This window comes from Salvia hispanica, chromosome 2 (assembly GCF_023119035.1).
Source record: "Salvia hispanica cultivar TCC Black 2014 chromosome 2, UniMelb_Shisp_WGS_1.0, whole genome shotgun sequence".
NCBI lineage: Eukaryota > Viridiplantae > Streptophyta > Magnoliopsida > Lamiales > Lamiaceae > Salvia > Salvia hispanica.
The window spans coordinates 3,659,168-3,682,573 of NC_062966.1; the positions used below are offsets into that span (position 1 = coordinate 3,659,168).

The following is a 23,406-nucleotide window of genomic DNA, read 5'->3' on the forward strand; positions in this document are numbered from 1 at the left end:
GTGAGAGAAATAATATAGAAAAAGAAGAGAAAGAAAAGAAAAAATTCTTTATTCTGAAAAATTCGCATGTCTCGGTCCCATATTCTGAAAGGTCAGCGAATTTAATCCCTTTTTCCGAAATCTCACTCCTTCCCTCCATAAAAAATAGACAAATTTTACCATTTTTGGTCGTCCACCAAAATTAGACTATTTTTTAAATATAGAAGGTTTTAAACAATTAACTACTACTCCCTTCATCCCATAGAAATAAGGACATTTTCCATTTTGGGACGTCCCATAAAAATATTTCATTCTATTTTTGGTAACTTATTCCTCTCTAATAAGGTGGACCACATTCTCCACTAACAATACTGTAATTACTTTTTTTTGTCTCTCTCTTACTTTACCAATTATCCATTAATTATCGTGCTATTCTAAATGTCCATTACTTTTTAGGTTGTCCTGTGACACATTTCCTTTTTATGGCAAAAAAAAAAAACACTCTATCTCTCTCTCTTACTTTATCTCTCTCCTGCTTCTTCTCTTTATTTTTTTCTCACTTTACTTTATTCTCTCTTTATTTAACCACTAAACATCACTATCGGAAAATCTGTGCCTAAACGAAATATGTCACATGTAATGGGACGAAGGGAGTATTAAAAAAATGCATCAAAACTATGAAAAATATACAAGTATTCGATACACATTAGTTATTTTCAAGTTTTAAAATCGATATACAAGATTAAAAGTATAAAAAATGGCCATTTACTACCTTTTTCCTATAATAAGAGATACATTTGGTGTATACACAAATTTTAAAGAATGTAAATAAAAGTGGGTTAAAAAGTGGACTAACTTATTCAATCTACTTATATAATTTTATGATAAAATGTTAGTAAAATAAGTAAGTGAAATATAAACGACTCTTTATTATGTGAAATGAATTAAAATGATAAAATGTAAATCTTTAGCCATTTGTAAGAAAGAAATCAAGTACTACTAGGACCTAGGTATCTTTGGGGGTAAAAATTTGGAAATCGACAAGGGGAATGATAACAAAAATAGCAGTGGTGTGTATACTATAAAACGCATTCGCTTCTCCGCCGCCCCGACCTTTGCTCCCGATATTGCGTCTCCCTCTTTCTGGTTTTCCCTCAATCCCCCTCAATTTCTTTTCTAACCCTAGCTCTATTTCGAAATTTTCTTAATTCACGTACATATCTCCGCTGTTGACCTCTTTTGCGGTTTGCGCAGTGTTGATCGAGATGGCCAGCGATGATAGCTCCGCCGCAACCCGCGTGGACGACCTGGTGAATGGATCCAGTGAATCTAGCGCTAGTAAAGTTGCAGCCGAAGAGGGTGAGGATAAAGTTGAAGACCTAACTCTCGATGAGCCCCAAGGTTATTACGCCGCCGCTTCCATTTTTCTTTCATAGCTTAGCTAGTGAGATTATGATGAAGATAAATTGCAATCAAAATAAGGTTTCTGCAAAAGTTCGGGTAGCAACAGGAAACCGTCTCTGATTTTTTGTTTTTCTTTCCATGCCAATTGAGTTGTTGCAGTAGTGTAATCAGTTGTGGCTGTTACTATTTGGATTAAATTCATTTGCTGATTGTAGCTACTTAACGTTCCCTCCTTTCCTGACTCTCACATTGGTATATGCATTTGAACATTATAGAAGCTGCTGCAAAGAAGAAGAAGAAGAAAAGTAAAAGCAAGTGAGATATATTTCTTTTTGCGCATTTCCCTCTTTTCATTTATTAGGTTTGAAAAATCAAATCATTTGGAGAATGTCTTATGATTCGCAGGAAGAAAAAAGGACCACCCCAACAAACTGATCCACCATCGATTCCTGTAGTCGACCTCTTTCCATCTGGCGAGTTCCCAGAGGGTGAAATTCAACAGTATAAGGACGAGTATGTCTAACTAAAAATACAGCATCATTCTAGTATATTAATTATGTGATGATTGCTATGTCTACCTAAATTCAACGACTTTTATCCCTCATTGAAGAAGGTATATCTTCACAGGTTTTTATTCCATGCCAAAAAATAGGATGAGATCTCATGGTACATAAAATGGATGTTAAAGAAAAGGGACTTATTGTATTGAAACATAAATAAGGGAAGTACAGCTAATTAGATATAGTAGACAGTCATGTATTTTCAGGAATAGCTGCTAATAGTTCTTGTCAATCAAGGGGTAACTTTTGGATAGAAAAGAGTTAATATCGGCCTATACTGATGTCATAGTCAATCTTGATGATTCTTGAGAACCCTTGTCGGTGAAAGATTTATGTGTGTTATCTTGGTGCCTTATTCTTTTGTTGTATTGCCCATTAGTAGCTTTAATTGTATATACATTGAGTTTTGACTTTTTTTGTGTTAAAAATAAAGATCATAAAGGCATAACCCTTGCATTGCAAAGGTGTAACAGTTGTTTAACATAGAGTAGGAGCTTTCACCATATCCTGGTGCATTGCATGTATCATTTACTATGTCATATCATCATGGTGGTGGATAGGCAATTTGATTTCCACGTATCATATAAACACAATTATGGAGTATATGCTAAAGTGTCATTACTTACTTATTCAAACCAATTAACTGTATGCTAAACCTGTATAAGAGTATCTGCACAAAAATGAAAAAACTATCTAGATTGATATTTTCTTACTATAAACTCAAAGGAATCTCATTGGCTAATGGTTCAATGTAGTAATTTGTGGAGAACTACTTCTGAGGAAAAGAGAGAACTGGAGCGACTAGAGAAACCAATTTATAATTCAGTTCGCCAAGCAGCCGAAGTCCATCGTCAGGTAGCTTTGAACTTTATATGAGCATGTATGTTAAAAACTTGGCTTAGATGTGTTTATCAACTTCCAAGTTTCTAAGTTTGTGATCCTTTGTAGGTCCGGAAATACATTAGGCAAATCGTGAAACCTGGAATGTTAATGACTGATCTGTGTGAGACCTTGGAGAACACAGTTCGTAAATTGATATCTGAAAATGGTTTACAAGCTGGCATTGCATTCCCCACTGGATGCTCATTGAACTCGTAAGGATTGATTTCAAATGAGGTTCTTTCATCCTTTTTAGTTCAGCTATCACTGGTCTGAGTCTTAGTGCTATTTTTTATGATGAATTCATTCAGCCTACTTTTATTGCAGGGTTGCTGCCCATTGGACTCCAAATTCGGGGGACAAAACTCTGCTTCAGTATGATGATGTGATGAAACTTGATTTTGGAACTCACATTGATGGTAATTCAGATGTGGCTATTTGCTTTTAATGAAGCCTCCTTTTAACTCCTGTTTTATTGCGTATTTGACTTAAGTTTGATTTTTGCTCTGCTTTATTTCAGGGCGTATTGTGGACTGTGCATTTACCGTGGCATTCAACCCAATGTACAATCCACTGCTTGAGGCCACACGTGAAGCCACAAATACTGGTATCAAGGTGGGTTTCTGAAAATAAATCTTTATAAGTATGATTATATGATTGACGTTGTTAGAGAAAGTTTGGAGCTGCTGCTGATGTTTTTGTTTGTAAAAAATAGGAAGCTGGAATTGATGTGCGCTTGTGTGATGTTGGTGCTGCTATTCAAGAGGTCATGGAGTCGTATGAGGTTGAAATCAATGGAAAGACATTCCAGGGTATAATTTTAACTGACAAATAGATGTTCCAGCTCTCAATGTGCATTTGTCTCTGTGTTTAGTACTTTGGTATTCTTCACCATTCATGAAATTGGATCGCTGGATTGTGCTCTATATGCCTTTCTATGATTTCAAAAAATAAACAAATTAACAATTGTTTCTGCCCGATATCTGCTGCAGTTTTTGTATGAAATGAAACTATTTTGTGAACTGGATGTTTTGGGTGATTTGCAGTTAAAAGTATCAGAAATTTGAACGGGCACAGTATTGGGCAATATCAGATCCATGCAGGGAAATCTGTACCAATAGTAAAAGGAGGAGAGCAAACAAAAATGGAAGAGGGTGAATTTTATGCCATAGAGACTTTTGGATCCACAGGTAATGCCCTCTAGGAAGTTGTTTTTTTGTTGTTGAAAGAGTTATGTTGAATGTGGAAGTAAAATTACGCCTGCAGGGAAAGGACACGTGAGAGAAGACCTGGAGTGCAGCCATTACATGAAGAATTTCGATGCTGGCCACATTCCACTGCGGTTGCCTAGAGCAAAACAGCTCTTGGCAACTATCAATAAGAACTTTTCTACCTTGGCTTTCTGCAGACGTTATCTAGATCGCCTTGGGGAAACCAAGTATTTGATGGCACTGAAGAATTTATGCGATGCTGGCATTGTTCAGGTGAGTCTTGTGCACTTCCAGAGCTGACTAACATGTTGATCTTTATACCATTGTGTTTATGAACTGAATACTGAGAGAGGGTGTTTTTTTTGTTGATGAACTTTGGCAGCCATACCCTCCTCTTTGTGATGTCAAAGGCAGCTATGTTTCTCAATTTGAGCATACGATTTTGCTTCGTCCAACTTGTAAAGAAGTGGTATCAAGAGGTGATGACTACTGATGAAGACATTTGAAGAATCTACCTACTCCTTTAATTTAATATTACTTCTTGTCACGTGCTTGGATTTCTTATAAACTAGAGTCTATTGTGAATCATTTTCTTCTGTTGTTTTCTTTCCCTTAGAGAATGTTTGTATAATCTGTTCTGTGGCTTTTGCATCTCTACTCAGTACTCAGTATTAGGTTTTACTTAACCTCCCTGCCCAAGATCAGACTAAACGATATTGTAAACAAAATGAAGCTTTATTTGGATTTCATCGGAGAGAGTGTTGTCTGATAATGCTTACCAGAAAATAGGATGGACAGTTCCTCTTGCACGGAAAACATTTGCTGGAGGTCTCCAAGCAAGGATGTTGGAAAATTTGGACTGAGTCAATGAGCCCAAGATTCTACGAAAGGCTTGTTATCGAAGCAAAATAAATTGTTGAGATAAGGAAGGGGAGAGGCACCATCGTGTGTAAAGATGTATAGCTCTAATACCAGAAGCCAAAATCTTTCTGCATATTTGAGTTGCAAGTCGAACACCATATGGCTTGATAGCTTCTATGTCCATGGTTGATTCCATAATATCATGGTGTTATCGATACTGCAGAGGGGGGCATGTTGGTGTAGATGAGGTGCATCATGGTCTCAACGGAGACCATTCTGCATGCGGTTGGAGGGAGAGATCGGTGGTGCATCACCTTCATCTTGATCTCACCAAATCAATTCCATTCATACGTCAATATTATATATTCACTGCGTCCTCTGAAAATAGAAATTCTTTCATTATTTATTAGTATTCTAAAAATAAAAACTTTTCTTTCATGGAAATTTCTCTCTCTAACGAAGTGTGACCCATTTTCCACTAATACATTTTTCTTTCTATATCTCTTTTACTATATCCATTTTGTTTCAAATTTTTCTATTTTTGGGAGACTGAGGGAGTATCTCAATGCATATATTTCGACTTTTCTAAGGTGTAATTGAATTAAGAGTAAAGGTCAATTTTGGTCCTAAACATATGCTCAAAATACCAATTTGGTCCAAAACATCCACTTTTTGAAAAACGGGTCCTAAACATTTGAAATCATTAACGAAGTGGTCCTAATTTGGCGGAACCGTTAATTTCTGACGGTCAGAACCTAATTAACGATTTTTTGACTTAATTAGTATAATGATCATAATAATTTAATAAAATAAAATAAAAATATTAAAAAAAATTAAAATAGAAATTCTCACATCTCTCTTCCTCTCTCACCGGCGACACTCAATTCATCACTCTCCCTCATCAATTCTAAAGGGTTACCTCCTGCAAAATCACTCTAACATCTCCACATCCGATTCTCATTCCCACCCCATCAAAATCCAAGAATTCACCTACAAAGATCTCCAATTAGCCACCGCCAACTTCTCCGACTCCAAAAAGCCCTCCGCCAACGACCTCGACAACGAGATCGACATCCTCTCCTCCCTCTACAGCCCCTCCCTCGTCAACCTTCTCGGCTTGTCCACCAACTCCCACGGCCGCCGCCTCCTCGTTGAATTCATGAGCAGCGACAATTTGTACGATTTCCTCCACATCAATCCTCGCCTCCCAACTTGGCCCACCCGCCTTTGATTAGCTCTCCAAACCGCCAGAGTTGGATATGGTGAATTCGTCGCCGTTGGTGGTGGATTGGGCGATTCCGCTGATAAGAAAGCGGAAATTAATGAGCGAGTACGATCCTAGGGCTCCGGCGCCCATGGATGCGAGGGTGAGGGATATGGTGTCGGCGAAATGCGTGAGGTCGTGCAGAGAGAGGAGGTTGTCGATGAAGGAGGTGGCGAGGTGTTTGGGTGAACTGCTGAATTCGTGGAATGGAGTATGGAATCCTTTCATCATGGGGAAGGATGTGGAAATTGTTGAAACGCCATTGAAGAATCAACAACTAGAGTTTGGGGTTCGAAGCAATTTGATGGAACCAATGGTTTAGGCTTATAACTACAAATCTCGGATTTTAGAATTGATGAGGGAGAGTGATGTATTGGGTGTCGCCGGAGAGAGGGGGAGAGGAAGAGAGATGTGAGAGATTTTATTTTAATTTTATTTTAATTTAAATTTAATTTAATTTCAATTAATTACTATCTGATAAAAAATTTTGCTAATTCACGGCTGATCGTCAGAAAATTGACGAAATCGTCAATTTAGGACCAAATCGACAACGTTTTTGTATGTTTAGGACCAAATCGACAGTGTTTTCATATGTTATGAACCCGTTTGTTAAAAAGTGAATGTTTTGGACCAAATTAGTATTTTAAGCATATGTTTAGAACTAAAATTGACATTTAGCCATGAATTAAACATAGACATTTAATCTTGTTTAAAAAGAAGAATTTATTAGTTACTGCGCTATTAATTATTGGGCGACTATTTATTAGGATCAAAAGACGTGTAAATGACAATAAATATAAACCATATTTTTTTTCCTGCACCCCAGTCGTCGACCCCAACTACCCAGCTGCACCCCCAGGACGTTGCTCGCTCCAGATACTATGGGGCAAGGCAAGGCCGAGCCACGCCCCAGGCGCAGATTTGATAACACCGAATGAAACCACGACTTGCAACTGCAAATTCAATATTGACTAGGAAATGAACTGAACGTACCACAACACAATGTCAGCTAAGTACAATATTTTGCATTATGCTGAAGCTCTACATCCAATACCTAAATTGTCATAGTAAAGTGAAGTGAATATGTTCCTAATATACTGATCCAATGGTTGAATATCGCTTTCAAGCTTTCTTCTTCTTCGGGGGTGGAGGACATAGAAAACGGAAAACCCAGGCAGACAGTATTGCTCCGACAAAGGGGCTGATCCAATACACAAGGAAATGCTCCCAAGTACTGTGTGTATTGTTTACATAAGCCCACCCAAATGCCTGCACACATAAACCATACTTGTTTCAAGCCAAAAACACAATCTCATATGCATGAATATTTGCATCATAGCATTTGTTCTATACATGCAAACTAAAGCTGCAACGAAGACGTACAATTTCACACAAAAACACATAACCATTAATAGAATATCACTCAAAATAATACCATATGACATGTCAAATTGTCAAGACAGGCAACCATTTATGTCGCTTCTCAGACAGAATTGCTGTGAGCTCACAGGCCATAACATAAATCTAACCCTAACATATACTCCCTATATAAATAAATCTGCCATAACAGGTGCTGTGCTGATTCTAGTTTTCACTTTTTTTGTTTTAGAAAAAGAACACAAGGGAACACACAGTGGATGAGTAAAGGGATGGACTGAAACAAGTTGAATACGGTGTTGAAAACATATTGTTGTGTTAATAGCTTCAAACGGTTAGATATTGACCATAAATTCACAAATCGACTAGTATCTACATTCGTGTACCCGAACTATTGCATCCCTGAGACTAAAAAGAAAGTCATCTATGACTATACTGATGCACACAGGACTCATACCTCCTCAATATTGTCACATTCTAAAATCTCAATAAAAATATTTCACAGGGCTCATTTATTTTCTTGACTATGTGGTAAAGTGTAATGTTAAGAAAATTGCTCTAAGTAGAAGTCTAGAAACAGCACATATTGCCCTGTCTTACTCTTAGAACTATGACTGGTTGGTGTCAAAAAGAAGAGCAACTGAAGATAAATGATGAAAGTAGAAGGAATCAAAATCAAGTAAAGAGTGAGGATGAGAATGACTCACATTAGCAGGATTCATGGAAGGTCCCGTATAAGTGGTACCTGCAACTACAAGAGACACAGTGGATATAGCAAGCATCCAATTCTTAACAAACATGCTTTTAGGACCTTTAATGATTATGAAGAGCACAGCCAAGGTCATTAGGAAGGTCAAAACCCCCTCAGCAATTGCTCCAGTGTTGGTGTCGACCTTCAGCGAAGGACCCCCGAGCATATGCTTGTACTGCACCGGCATCGCTTCTATAATCGCCACCGCTCCACCGACTGCACCAGCTGCCTGTCCACACATTCACACTCAGTCGATACAGTAATTGCATCGATAAACTAATAATCCCTCCGTTTCAAGGTAATTGGGTTGTATTTATTTTTAGACCGTCCCAAAATAGTTGAATAGTTTTCTTTTTTGGCAAAATCCCCTCTCTCTCATGCTTCGTCTTCCCTTCTACTTTATTCTCTCCACAATTTAACATTTAAACATGAATTTCTTAAATCTAATTCCAATAGAGAGTACAATTTTTCATAGATCCACTCACAACAAGTTGTTGTATCAGTTTCTAGGAATTAGGTAGAAGAAATCGGTGTTTCTTCTCAAGTCAACTGCGATTGCATCAACTGTGATTTCATCATTAACCTAATTAGGTAATTAATTAGTGAAGGATCGGACCTGAGCAGGAAAGCGGACGGAGGCGGAGATGAGAGAGTCGGCGCCGCCGAGGCCGGCGGCATAAAAGGCGGCGGTGCCGGTGGGATTGAAGGAGGCGCCGCCGAGGAGATCTCCGAGGAAGCCGAAAATGAACAAGAGGATGAAGATGAGAAAAGTGGTGATGAAAAGGGAGGGCAGGCCGGGGGCGACGCCGAGAGCGGAGGAGACGACGTAGGTGAGGGCGCCGAGCGAAGAGGCACAGAAAACCCACAGGAAGGTGAGGGCAGCATCGCCGACGGCGGCCTTGATAACGGCGGCAACCATCGCGGTATATAAATGAGGAATGTGGGCTATATTCCCTCTACGTTTGGCTATATTATTTTTTATACTCTCTCAGTCCACATTTACAACTAGAGAATGCAATCCGCGACTCACCCTAAATAATCGATAAAATTATAGGGTTATCACTTAGGACTATATTTTAATAATCTTAAAATTAATCCATCCCGAATGAATTGACAGGCTGACCCGTTAGGATTACAGGTCAGCTTGACATATTGCACTTTTCAATCAAAGTAAGAGTAATACTAATAGGAATAGGAATAGGAATGTGAGATATATAAAGATATGCACGTCAAGATACGACACGTGGGCATTGTGTTAAGATATACGCATATAAGGTTTTAGGGGAGTGATCAATTGCTAACTAATCATTTAATTGCTAACTACAACTAATTTAAGGCCATAGGATTTTAGAAAACGTGTGGTCTATAATTTGTCGCGTGTAATTTTCGTTTTTATTAATAAAATAAAAAAAGATAAAAAAAACGATCAAATTAGGATTTTAGATGAAAATGTCAATATAGTGTTTCGGAAATATCAACACAATGCTTTGAGAATGTCAACACGATGCTTTAAGAATGTTAACACATTGCTTATATTGACATTCTACATGTATTATATTGACATAATTTATATAGTATGTTGACATTTCTGCTTTACGAAAAAAATGAAAAATTTTTGAATTTTTTTTCAAATTTTGACGTCGGAACATATGCATATATGATATCGTTGGAATCCTTATAAAACTATCTTTAATTTGATATATGTTCTATGAATTTAAAGTTTTGGGATTTCTTTTAAAAGTTAGTTATAACTAAACATGTAGTTAATTGACATTAATACCCCTATTGATATTTTATGGAATTAATTCTATGGCTTTATTGACGTTTTTGTTGATCGTATTGATATTTCTTGGTTGATGATCTAGGCCCTTAATTTGAATATCTAATGGCTATTATTTAGTTGTAGTTAGCAATTAGGTATTGAGTTAGCAATATAACACTCCCCTAAGGTTTTAATTATTTGATACAAAATATACGTTTCAGAGATAGCATATTTGTTAACACAAAATGACAAAATTATCCTCCAAGATTTGTATGTATTTAGTTGTTGAATTAGTAAATTAATTTATTAATTAATGGGAGTATTATTAAGTCAACAATGTTCCGCAACTTCCATTGACACCTTGTTCATCTTCTACATCTTTCATTTTCACAATTTGCAACTTCCATTTTCTATTATCCAAAGTATTGATCATTATAAGTCATTAATCACCCATTTTGCAACTTCCAATAAACAATAATAGAACTCTCACCATTGATGACGTATTTTCGTCAAAAATGAAAGTATTCCGTATACCTTTGGAATATGAAATCAAATTAACCCAAACTCAAACCATCGATGACAATTGACAGTAACCAATTCAATTAGATTATCAAACGCATTGAACCAGGGTTCAAAGCAATCCCCAATACTAATAAATTTAAATTTATTTTGATTATATATCATTTCTTTTATAGGTTCATCAGTTTCTTGCTTTTATAAATTTTATGTATGTAATATTTCAATATACAGTAATATTATTTTTAAAATTTTTAATGAAGACAAAAGAGTTTAATTACTACTACATGCTAAACACTTTTATTCTCTGCAAAGATTTTGTTTACTCCATCTATCTCATGTTCGCTCTTTTCTTTTTCAGCTCATTTTAAACTATTTGGATTATTTTTATTTTAAGTAAAAATTATCGTATTTGATTAAAATATTAGAATTAATTAAATATTCCTTTATTACACTTAAATTATTAATTTAATTATCATAGTTACTCAATTTTTAATTTTCGATCCAAAAAGAAAAATGTCAGAGTTTACATTCTCTATTCAAACCACCTTGTCCACTATTCATCTACTCATAAGTATCTCTTATTTAATACTTCATCCGTTCCATAGTAATAGAGGCATTTCATTTTCTGCACTCGTTTTAGAAAAATGATATTAAATAGTTAAAGTGGAGAGAGAATAATGTAGAGAAGAGTCTTATCTACAATATTCTCTCCTCTTACTTTACTTTTTTCTCCACTTTAACTATTTATAATTATTTTTCAAAATAAGTGCGCAAAATGAAATGCCTCTATTACTGTGGAACGGATGGAGTATTTCTTTTGTCTCTTAAAAATAGAAACACTTAAAATGGCACAAATTTTAATGAAAACTTGGTAAAATAAGAGAGAGAAAGAAAAGTTTGTTAGTGAAAAACTAATCTCACCTTATTAAAGAGAAATATATTTTCTGAAAAAGGAAAAGATTTCTATTTTTAGGAACAGATGAAGTATTTTTTTCATAAATTACGCAATCTGCTTCAAATAATTAAAAATAGTTTTGTATCTAAATATAAAAAATTAGATAATTAATAATACTATTGTCCACAAAAAATAGACTAATTTTACCATTTTGGTTAATGCACCATTATTAGACCAATTATAATTATAGAAAGTTTTAAATAATACTAACCATATATATTTCATTCTAAATATGGACTCCGCAATCCACTAACATTACTATCACCACCTTCCCCTCCCCCCTTTTACTTTACCAATTCCGCAATAAAACTAACGTCATTTACAATTTTGTCTATTTTTTATGGACGAATGTAGTATTAAAAGCTACTGAGTCAAAAAAAAAAAAAAGGATCAAGATGACCAAAAAGCGCCCAAATTTCTTCTAATAAATCGATTTGGAGTGTGGAGTGGGCATCACAATCACGCTCCGATCCACAATGTTTGTAATATTCTTGGACTCGTTTGATATAAAAGATGGGATATGAGAAGATATGTAAAACAAGATAAGAAATACGGGCTTAATGTCAATATATGCAAAGATATGATTTTTTTTCCGTTGTTGTTTGATAGAAAAGAAATTATCTAAATTTGTATTGTATATTAAATAACATGGCTTAACTTGACAAATTGGTGAGATACATAAACAAGGTTAATGTTATAATTTTGGTAAGATTAGATAGGGCTATGGTTAGAGATGTCAAATGGGCCGGGCCGACCCAGCCCAGCCCGGCCCAAGCCCGGTATGGGCCGGCCCAGGCCCGGCCCGCCAATGAAATGAAGCGGGCTTGGGCTGGGCCGAGTAGATGAATTGTGCTCCAATTGGGCCTTTTTACAAACCCAGGACCGGCCCGAGCCCAGGCCCACTCGAAGCCCGGCCCAGGCCCAGGACCGGCCCGGCCCAGGCCCGGCAGAATCTAATTATTTGCTTGGTTTTATACTACTACTCCTATATTTGTTTGTTCTTTCAATTGTTTTAATTGTGGATAACATAATAATATACTAATAACATGTCCATATCTACTATTTATTAATAACATTATGCAAAAATATTCAATTAACAAATTATTACTCAACTTAAATCAAAACTTATACTAATAAATTTGATTTTCATATTTATAGAGTAGTATTGACTATTTTTTAAAAAAAATAGAGGATCCTAAAATTGATTGTGGTATAATTATTTTGATATGCATAATTATAGAGATTAGTTGTTAATAATTTATCTCTATCATATATAGCTCCCTAATTATAGTGAATAGTGATGACTACTTATCTATTTTACTATTTATATGCAAATTGTAATATGCATTAATGTGTATGCCTTACGGTAGTAGTATTAGTATATATGCATATGACTATATGAGTATAAACAATGAAGATTGGATATGATTTCATGCATATTCATTTCTATTAATATATTGTTAGATGCATGATTATTTTATATTTTTATGTTTTCATAAATTTTTTATTAATGATATTATGCAAAAAATAATCAATTAATTAATTACTCAACCTGAACTAAAACTTATAACAAGTTTGATTTCCATAAATACATTTGATTTGCATAATTCAATGGTTAATTGATTTGCATAATTATAGATAGTATTAGTTTTTACTTCATATATCTCAATTAAAAATAGTTCCATAATTATAGTGTGTCATGATTCTAATTTTGTGGGATAATGTAACATTTACGTGTGTAATCTATAACATTAATACACAAATTTTTTGGGAATATATTAAATTGTAGCAAAATCTTGATTCCTTATTTTGTGGAAATATATATTTATAAATCATTATACACTATATACTATTCCAATATAGAAAAATTAATATTTATCTAGCACAATAAAAATTTTGAACTTGGCCCAGCCCAGGACCGGCCCAGCCCGGCCCACTTACCAACTGGGCCCGGGCTCGGGCTGGGCCCATTATTTATAAACAAAACCCAGGCCCGGCCCGGCCCGCCACAAACATGGGCCTGGGCCGGGCTGGGCTGAAAAGTCGCTGGGCCTCGCCGGGCCCGGGCCGGACTGGGCCAGCCCGGCCCACTTGACACCTTTAGCTATGGTCTTATATTGGGCTTTGAGTTAAGCTTAATTATGATATCAAACAATTAGAAATGTCCATATATAATTCTCTATCTTGGTATTACTTACTTATCAAACAATTAGAGTGTATTTGATATGCTCTTTGATATAGGGGCTTCTTACGGTCGAGAAGCTTGAGGCATCGACCATGTCGTCAGTCTATCCAATAGGGGATGTTCTGTTATTCACCATCTATTACCATCAGGGACGGATTTTGAAAATGATCATAGAAGGGGCAAAAATACATGTAGGAATATTTGAAGTACTTGAGGAGGGGCATTTAAAGAAGAAACTAATATTAATTTTTTTTCTACAATAGAATTTATACATAGATATGAAATTTGAGGGAGGGCATTTGCCCCTCCTCCTTGCACATTAGATCCGTCCCTAATCACCATCTTGTGCAATAAGATACACATACAATACATGATTTCAACAAGCACATCCTTGAACCACAAAGGAGCTTGTTTGGGGTTAGTTGGGCACAAAAAGTACTTGGACAAATGTAAACCATCTGCGATGGATGTCTATGACCAGATAGTGGGCATATTATGTGATGTAATATTCCCTCCGTCCCAGCTAAGATGATACATTACTTTTTTTTACGTATTTTAAAAAAATGATAATAAATAGTTAAAATGGAGAGAAAATAATGTAAAAAAGATAATAATATAAAAGATGGTGTCTTCTACAATATTCTCTAACTTACTTTATTTTTTCTCTATTCTAAAGATGGAGTATTTATCATCATTTTTTCAAAACAAGTGCGAAAAAAGAATGTGTCATCTTAGCTGGGACAGATGGAGTAGCATCTAAGAACGAGACCATGTTTTTCTTCTTTTTTCTCTTTACCATCTAAGAACGAGATCATTGGGTAAATATAGCTCAGAAATTGCGTAGAAAGCTCAATTGAAGCATAACTCGTATACTCTAGTTTTTCTTAAACCACAAGCAAACTTTGACTTCGAACTACCCGCATACTCTCTTATATTATGTATGTAATGCAATAGCGTCGAAGAACGAGATCATTTAGGTAAATATAGCTCAAAAATTACGTAGAAAGCTCAATTGAAGCACAACTGTTATACTTGTGTTTTTCTTGGCAAAATTTGATTTCGAATTACCCACATACTCCCTTAGTATGATGTATGTAATGTAATAGCATCGAGAACGAGATCATTTGGATAAATATAGCTCAACAATCGTGTAGAAAGCTCAATTGAAGCTAACTACTATACTCGAGTTTTTCTTGAGCCGCAAGTAAACTTTGACTTCGAACTACTCGCATACTCCCTTAATATGAAGTATGTAATATAATAGCATCGAAGAACGAGATCATTTGGGTAAATATAACTTAGAAATTGCTTAGAAAACTTAATTGAGGCATAAATCTTATAATCGTGTTTTTCTCGACCCGCAAGCAAAATTTGAATACGAACTACCCACGCACTCCTTTAATATGATGTATGTAATGTAACAGCATCAAAGAACGAGATCATTTGAATAAAAATAGCTTAGAAATCACATGAAAGTTCAATCGAAGCATGTCTATAATACTCGACTTTTTCTTGAGCCGCAAGCAACTTTAACTTCGAACTACCCACATACTCCCTTACCCATAGTATGATGTATGTAATGTAAAAGCATCGGGAACGAGATAATCTGAATAAATACAACTCATAAAATGTGTATAAAGCTCAATTATTTTGTGTTGACTGTTGATTAAATTAAAAAGTTAAATATGTACATTTATCAATCAAATTAAAAAACTAAATTTTTTTGAATAAAAATACATATTCTTACTCACGAGCATGTCTAACGAGTGCAGAGCACACACCAATCCCATTGGCGAAACCGGCCGCGTGCCCTAAACGTGCGCATGGCAGTCACCCCACCACTTATTTTGTGTGTGCAATCTAAATGGACCCACAATGCTACATTGCTAATGCTCTTATAAGTGGAGTTAGCAAATAGTCCAATTTTTATAATAAAATATGAATGGAATGAATTTTTATAATAAAATATGAATGGAATGAAGATGTAGTGAATCTCTTTCTTATAAAATTTAAGTGTGATTTTTCTTGAGAAATACCAAAGAATATAGGTAAACGAGACTTCAAAGAATATAAGGGTATTGGACGTTTTAGTTGTCACATTCGAAATTATTTCATTATTTCACATTGGTTTCCCTTAATTAAATTGATCATTGGTGATAATTATTTGGTATTTTTTCTACACAGTCTTTATTAATTAACTGAACAAATCGGTTACGACGACGTTACGTGTAAAAGAGTTCTATTTCCGTAATAAATGAATGCTTACAATATTGTGGTGGTGGAAATACATGTTTGTAGGCAGTTAGTTGATAAGAGTATTCCACCTATTTCTGAGAATGATAGAAGCTGTGGCGCATGGAATAGGGTTTACTTCGTCGACCCCATTTTTCACTACCAAACCCAACCTCAACAGTGTGTCTATAGCCTTCTCAACTCTCATTTCCACCTACATCCCAATACAATTATCACACAATTACAACACACTGATACATACATGTCTTGACAGGGATGTAATCAAATGCAAACTCTATATATTATATAAACTCCAAACTATAATCTGGACTGTTAGATTTCATGATTTATTGTCAACAGTTGACAAAAAACATCTATAGAAAATGTCTACACAACGTCAACATTGTCAACTGATTAACGTTATTTAACATCTGTTGACATCAAATTTTAAAATCTAACCATCTAGATAATAGTTTGGAGTCTGTAGGAAATATGCAGGTTGTATTTTATCAGTCTTGATAAAATATTATATTTACCTTCTCTTGGAAAACATCATACATGAACGCCTCGCATTTATGGGCAATGCCTTTGGTGCTTTTCACCTGCATCCAACCAAATTCTTGCTCACTTCCTACCATTCATTCACCTGCTTTCAAATAATACAAGCTTCTTACCTTGTCGCTCTCTGCCATAAGTAGGGTGGCGTACACCAAGATGGCTTCTTTGTACTGCATAACATAACCATAACTAATGAGCCAAAAACCAGCACCAAAACCAACAAATTTTTCACGTCTTGAGGTTTCTCACTTGCTGCTGCTCAGAAGCGTCAAGAAGAAAATGAATAGATCCAAAGCCGCTAGCTACTGTTTTCTCGTACAGCGTCCTATTCACCAGAAGCTGAATAAATCATTAGATGACTAAACTTACACTGGATGGAAAAATAATAAAGAAATAGAATTTGCTCGCTCCGCTCACTTGATATCTATCCCGTGTTTGTTTGTATCCCAAAAGTACACGAAACGTATATATCCCGAATGCAGTGGCTGCAACTGCATCCAAAAATATTGCAGATCTGCAAACAACACACATGAATGAAATCTACAAACAATACTCATTGGAAATGTAAATCACAAGAGCATCTACATACGGAGAAGATAAAATGTTAACAAATTTATAACTGAAGAAGTATGCCAGCAGACCCAATATTGTTGCAGCATCCAACCGTACCTGCAGAAGGTGGGTGGTCAAGTTTGTAAGTAAGATCATTCCACCAGATCAGCACATGTTTTTTAACAGTTTTGGGATATGGAACAAATCAGAATAGAGTTATTGAAGGGCAGAAAAACAATTTTGGGATATGTACAAATCAGAGTAGAGTTATTGAAGATACCGCATCAAGGATGCGGAAAGACAGCTGCTTGTGAGGGAAAACAACCTGAAAAAAGGATTGATATCATTTTAGTGGCACTAATAATTAGCATATCAGAGGAGTGCCTTCAGTGCTGAAGCATTTACCGGTAAATCTGGAATAGGAATTCTCTCAAAGATTTTCATTTGCAATGAAGGCACCTCAGCTTGACCTGGAGTTTCACTGTCTTCATTGTTCTCGGTATATAGCAAGATTAATTCTTGGAATGCTGGCTCCTAGAAAGAGTCATATTTATTTAACTTAGAACTGATAATTTGAAATGGTGATACAAAGAAAAATGGCATGCAGACTGTGAAACATCCTGTTATCAAAATAACTTGTTAGCAAATAGATTAATTGGGAACTAACAGGATGAGGATAATAAATCTGTGTTAGCTGATAGATTCATCTCCTGGTTTCTGCAGTTCCCATGACAAGAGCTTCAAAATTGATTCTGATTGAGAAAGTAGAATTAGTCACTTCCTAGTTCCAACAAAATTCTCTTATTGTAAACGTGACAGTGAAAGCTCATATATATAATTATTGCTATTGTCTTTGCAATATATAATTCCCTTGGCCCATAAGATAGTTCTCAATAGTCATGACAAAAATATCTTTAGCAACTTTAATGTATATGTTGGGAATTGAATGTTAAAAGGCTAATAAGTGAGTATAATCAACATTTTAGCAACTTATGTCTACCATTTTGGCAAACAAGGACAAACACATTGTAGCTACTAACCAAGTTCATTGTGCCATTTTACCGCTATGTAACCATTCCATGTTTGCTCAGAGTGCTATGCGCCTATGCATCACATCCAATATATTAAGCAACTCCAAGCACAAAAATTGTGCACACTTCTAACATTCCTAAACCAATTGCAACTTACAGAACTGTAAATTCAAATGGAAATGACATCAGCATGTTGAACTAATTTCAACAGATAGTATGATGATTATAGGCATGAACACATAGAAAGGATGAAAAAAACTCAAAAATAAGTATTAGAAAATATTATGTGCATTTAATGTACCTGGAGAATCGATCGTGAGAATAGAACTGAAACGGCTGTTCTTAACATCTTCCTGATATCATTTCCACAATATCTAGGGGATGCAGGTTTCCATATGTCACTGAGTGATATCCTTGGTAGGAAACTTGGACTGTGCAAATAAAAGTAACTTATAAGTACTAGAACTCTTCATCTCAGAATCAGATATATCACAATTATTTGGGTTCATATCATGCTATTTAGTTCCAGCACTCAACTTAAAGGTGCTGATGTCTACATGTATTGATTCCTCAAGATCCACCGAATTTAAATCCTTAAAACAGCAGTAACATGCATCTGTATGGGCATATGTTTGTGGGTGTGTTTGAGAAAGAGAGTAGACCAAATCAAACCCAACACCAAATATGCATTGTAAAAGAACACAAATACTTCTATGCATTGTCTAACATCTTAAAGTTCGGCTTAGATATGATGCTTCAAAAGGATCTTGAGGCAGAACTACAAGAAAATCTTTCCAAAGAGGACCTGAAGAATTACAGAAAAGTGAAACATCCTCACTGTGGAACAGAAGTGAAGACAATATGAGACAAAATGCATTATAATAGATGTATCAGCCGCAAAATATTTCGAGCAAAGGTGGCTAACTCCTTTAGTCACACACATAAGAAATTTGACAAGCTTGGATAACCAGATTAGAAATTAATTTTAATATCACTCATAACCCGTCTCTGAATAAAAAGCTTAAAAGTTATTCAGTTGTTCCTTAAACTTGACTGGCATTTTACAAAACATAAAAATTAGAGAAAAGATAATAGGAGAGAAGCAATTCAGCAAGAGGACGTGGCAGTGCATTAAAATGAAAACTTGTCTCCTGAATTAATTCATCATCCATAGGTCATAAAGATGCAGGCTTTGAATTGTATAAGAATTTAGTCAAACCTTAAATTGGATCCAGAACTACTATTGTCCAAGTGAAGGTCAAATGCTTCCTCTGGAATTGATGGTACTAGGCCAACCCATGCTAGAAACTTCCTCAAGAGCCTCTCACGTGGACCAGATTCTGAGAGAATTCCTTCATAAAGAGTTACTGCTTTCTGTGCAGCCACCCAGATTGGGAACTCACTGGAAAAGATGTCTATTCCTTCAAGCTCATCAAATATTTTTCCATCATAGGAATAGGACTTCAGGGAAAGAGGCATGTCGTCAAGCCAACGCTTAAATCTTTTGGCTAAAACTGCTGTATCTTGTATCTGTATAATGCTCTTGAAAATCTGTTCCAAAAACATTGTAACAATTTGCATAAACATATAACTAGGAAATCGAAGAAGTTTGTACAAAATCAATTCCAGAAACAAACATTGGTAACAAACTAAAGCATTATGTCCTTCTCTGGAGAAAGGAATATTTCCATAACTAAATGTTCTGCACATGGGATTTCTTGTGATGAAGAGGCTTCGGAAGGATTTCTGCTCAAGAAGAAAATTGCTTAACAGATCCCATAGTAAATAAAAATAGGTTTCTGGGTCAAGACTAGTCAAACAATGTGCATGAAAGTTCTCGTCTCACCGACATCATTAATCATTTATATTTAATGATTTACAGATATAGTGTGTCCAACACCTTATGTGCAAAAGACAAAACTATTCTGATCACAGTGACCTAAACACAGAGAATTATAAGAATAAAAAAGTATAGAAAAACTTATGTTATGCCAATTACCTCATCCAACCAGACACCTAATCTCCCCATTGGTTTAGCGATAAGAAAAATGATGTTCTGCAACAACTTTGATTGCAAGTAATCCAGTTTTTCAGCAATTAGCAGGCCCTTCTGCCTCTCAGTTGTGTATCCCCGCCTGTATATAAAAAATGATCACGTGGGAAGAGTGAATGACCTGCCAATATTCCAGTAGGAAAGGTCTACCATAGATGAGTCTTCTATAATAAATGGAAAGAGCAAAAATTTAAAATATGAAATGAGTTTAATTTAAAATATGAAATGAGTTTTCTCCATATAGCGGTTCAAGAGCCACATAAACTATTAACAAAGAACTGAAAGCAGTAAATAAAAAAGTAAGAATTGCAATAATTTTTCAAAACTACTTTCGCTGCACAAAAGAGTACAAAAGACAGGATATGCTTTCTTCTTTATCGATAAAGACACATCTAAATTGACAATAATTAGAAGAGAAATTTATCTATTACACAGAACCAACAAGAACTCTAAAAATGCAACACAATCATGGTTCAGTCCAAGATCAACTGCTGCTAGTTAACTTGCATGATAGAATATTCAACTGTTGTATTATATCTTAATCAAGGCACCCTTCTTTCTCTTACAGTAACTAACTGGATGGCAAGATTCATATTGGAAACAGAGACATTTTCCTTGTCTACGCAAATACATATTCATGTTGATCAAAGGAGCAAAGAACATAATGCAGATATGATACGGAGAGCATCAAAAAATATATGAACAGATGAAGCAATTCGGACATCCAGTAGGTGGCAATCATTGTACACATTTTTTTTTACCTGAATACAATAACACTGGACAGTGATGCTCTTTTCCAGTCAACATAAATAGGCAATGTGAGGAGATAATCAGTATTTAGAGCAGAAGTCAACATCAAATCCCTGGGAGACAACTCTTCAAACTCAGCATTTTTTAGCAGTCTCATCAAAGAGCGTTGAAAATGACCTGGGATGGCAGTTCTAAACAAAAATTAAAGAATAGGTGAAATTCAGGACATATACAAAAATGAAAAAAGGTTATGTGAAAGCAGTGAAGTAAGTTATTTTCACTAATAATACACATTGCAGTGAAGTAAGTTATTTTCACTAATAAATTCATTAGTAAATAAAGAAACATAGAAGAGACCTGGAAGCCTTGATATAATTGCTCTCATCATTACTGGATGAAAAATCGAAGAGTGAATTGAAGTCGAGTGTAAAACCAAAGGGCAATGATAGGTTGGGTTTGGAGTCAGTCTCATCTCCTTCATGTTCACTATCTCCATTCGTCACAGGTGGAAAATCATCAGCATTAGTCTTGGCGGAAAGAGTGAGGTCATCATAGTAACATCTCATTTCCTCTAAAATGGTTTTGTGTTCGGCGTGAAGAATCGAATCCAAGCATCTAAAATTGAATTCAACAATTCAACTAACTTAGGCGTAAAATTCACCGAAAACTAAAAGTGATTAGGAATAGATCGAAGAGGAATTACTGACTGGGAGAGAGAGAGAAATTGAGTGGCTTCCTCCGGCGAGGGGAACATAGAGGAGACAATGGCGTCTAGCAATTCGGATTTGGAAACTGAGATGTATCTCTGCCTCGGCACCTGAATTCCGGAGGAATTGCTAGGGTTATCTTCATTTGGCGAGGGCGGAAGAGGCTTATGCAGCTGAATTCGAGAGGGGATTAGAGGCTCCTGCAGCGAGGGAGAGGGAGAGCAGCGAATGGAGGCAGCACGGCGCCATTGGTGATTGGAAGAAGATGAGGATGAGGATGAGAGAGGGCTGAAGCAGTAGCGCAGAGTCTGCGAAGATACTGACATGAGTCACCAATTTCTCTGCTCAACTCAACTCGGGAATGAGTTGTTGTTTAATGGTTAGAGAGAGAGAATGATATGAACCTCACATATCAGGTTTCAGTATGTTTCCACGTTGCATGCTCTATTCATCACTTTTTCACGTATCCTAAGATATTTTTATAAATAAAATTTGATTTCATATTCTTAAAAATCAGTTTTTATAATTAAAAGTTTTAAATCAGGAAAAATGAAGCCTACTCCCACGCCCAACGAGAAATTTCAAAATATGAGTTTAAATTCGTTTACCTTTCACAATATGGCAAATTTTTTGTTTTATTGGAATTTTCTCTTTTTTCTATTCTTTTTCTTATTATTTTTCTCACGAAATATATGAATGGACCATCCTATTCTTCTTACATATCTCTTTGTCTAGTCGTTGTGCTTTTCATTTCAGAATTATGTCTTGAATGTTTACTTTTGTTGTTCAAAAAATTGTGACTTTCATCTCTTACACTTGTTGCATAAAATAAGGCTATTCGTGAGAAATAGGAAAAGATCAGTGGCTCAGATCGTGAATTATAAAAAACCTCAACTGAATTCATACTTCTTGAGAGGGAGAAGGAGAGGATGGTAGAGAAATAATAAGAAAAAGAAGAGAAAGATAATAAAAATCCTTATTCTGAATAATTCGCACGTCTCGATCTCATATTCTGAAATGTCAGTGAATTTAATATCAAATTTCAAAAGGTTAGCGAATTGAGATCCATATTGTGAAATTTCTCCACGCCCAACCAATAGGCATCACGTCGAACACCCATTGACTACAAAAGGGGCGCGCGTGGTGTGATAGCTTGTTCCTCTCCGAGCCAGCATGTGATGTCCGTCCCGTCAGGTGGGCTCCAACGCGTTCCACTGCAAATTCATTCCCTCAGAACATTCTAGAGAATCTGTTGCAGATGTCATTAGACACTTCGCTAATCATCTTCCTCTTTATAGAGGTTCGTCTTCCTCTTTATTAAACTATAATCTAGGAAGTTGTTAATTGAATCGAAATATACCGGTTAATAAAAAAAATATACTCTCTTCGTCCACCAATAATCATCTCACTTTGTTATATTTTTCCATTCACCAAGATAATTCCATGGCTAATCGAGATTTTCAAACCACTCCTCCCGTGGACACGTTTGGAAGTTACAATCTGAATACATAATCCATAAATTTGCCTGTCATTTTCAACAACATTTAGAATTAAAGGAGTGTCTACCTCTTCTGCCTAATCATGGCCATCTTGATTCTCAACGTTTCTCTTCTTCCAAGCAAAACATTTTTTATTCAAATACCACGTTTTCTATAACAATGGCACTCATTAGTTTCCTTTTGAGTTGCTTCCTTACCTTTCCTTTAGGTTTAGGGTTTTTGGCCTTGTCTTTAACTCTTCTTGCCCTTGGAACTTCTTGATATTTATTACTTCACTAACATGAGCTAGGAAAAATGCATCTCGGGTCCATCAATTA

The 23,406-nt window shown here is 35.6% G+C and overlaps 3 protein-coding genes across 10 annotated transcripts; 1 reads left to right on the plus strand and 2 right to left on the minus strand.

Annotated features, from left to right (window-relative positions):
- The first annotated feature begins 981 nt into the window (after positions 1-981).
- On the plus strand, positions 982-4,782 carry LOC125207290 (methionine aminopeptidase 2B-like). Its single transcript, XM_048106567.1, has 12 exons — positions 982-1,125; positions 1,234-1,380; positions 1,659-1,698; positions 1,789-1,896; positions 2,699-2,798; positions 2,892-3,037; positions 3,150-3,241; positions 3,343-3,437; positions 3,538-3,634; positions 3,869-4,012; positions 4,089-4,306; positions 4,416-4,782. The coding sequence occupies exons 2-12, from the start codon at positions 1,245-1,247 to the stop codon at positions 4,524-4,526; spliced, it is 1,287 nt and encodes a 428-aa protein (XP_047962524.1). The 5' UTR covers positions 982-1,125; positions 1,234-1,244; the 3' UTR covers positions 4,527-4,782.
- A 2,323-nt stretch (positions 4,783-7,105) lies between these two features.
- Positions 7,106-9,301, minus strand: LOC125203570 (aquaporin SIP1-1-like). The gene is made up of 3 exons (XM_048101951.1): positions 8,903-9,301; positions 8,243-8,515; positions 7,106-7,427 (listed from the first exon to the last, which is right to left on the minus strand). Exons 1-3 carry the CDS (start codon positions 9,203-9,205, stop codon positions 7,281-7,283), a joined length of 723 nt encoding a protein of 240 aa, XP_047957908.1. The 5' UTR covers positions 9,206-9,301; the 3' UTR covers positions 7,106-7,280.
- A 6,628-nt stretch (positions 9,302-15,929) lies between these two features.
- LOC125203443 lies at positions 15,930-22,001 on the minus strand. 8 transcript variants are annotated; one of them, XM_048101785.1, is made up of 14 exons: positions 21,591-22,001; positions 21,241-21,498; positions 20,895-21,074; positions 20,080-20,215; positions 19,300-19,631; positions 18,382-18,511; positions 17,455-17,583; positions 17,330-17,374; positions 17,139-17,166; positions 16,915-17,011; positions 16,747-16,822; positions 16,614-16,667; positions 16,476-16,541; positions 15,930-16,153 (listed from the first exon to the last, which is right to left on the minus strand). In XM_048101785.1, exons 1-14 carry the CDS (start codon positions 21,914-21,916, stop codon positions 16,010-16,012), a joined length of 2,001 nt encoding a protein of 666 aa, XP_047957742.1. In that variant the 5' UTR covers positions 21,917-22,001; the 3' UTR covers positions 15,930-16,009. The 8 variants fall into 8 exon arrangements, 5 of the variants coding, with proteins under 5 accessions (XP_047957742.1, XP_047957741.1, XP_047957740.1 ...); XM_048101784.1 differs by having other exon boundaries at positions 17,118-17,166; XM_048101783.1 differs by having other exon boundaries at positions 16,747-16,836; positions 17,117-17,166.
- Between the last annotated feature and the right edge of the window lie 1,405 nt (positions 22,002-23,406).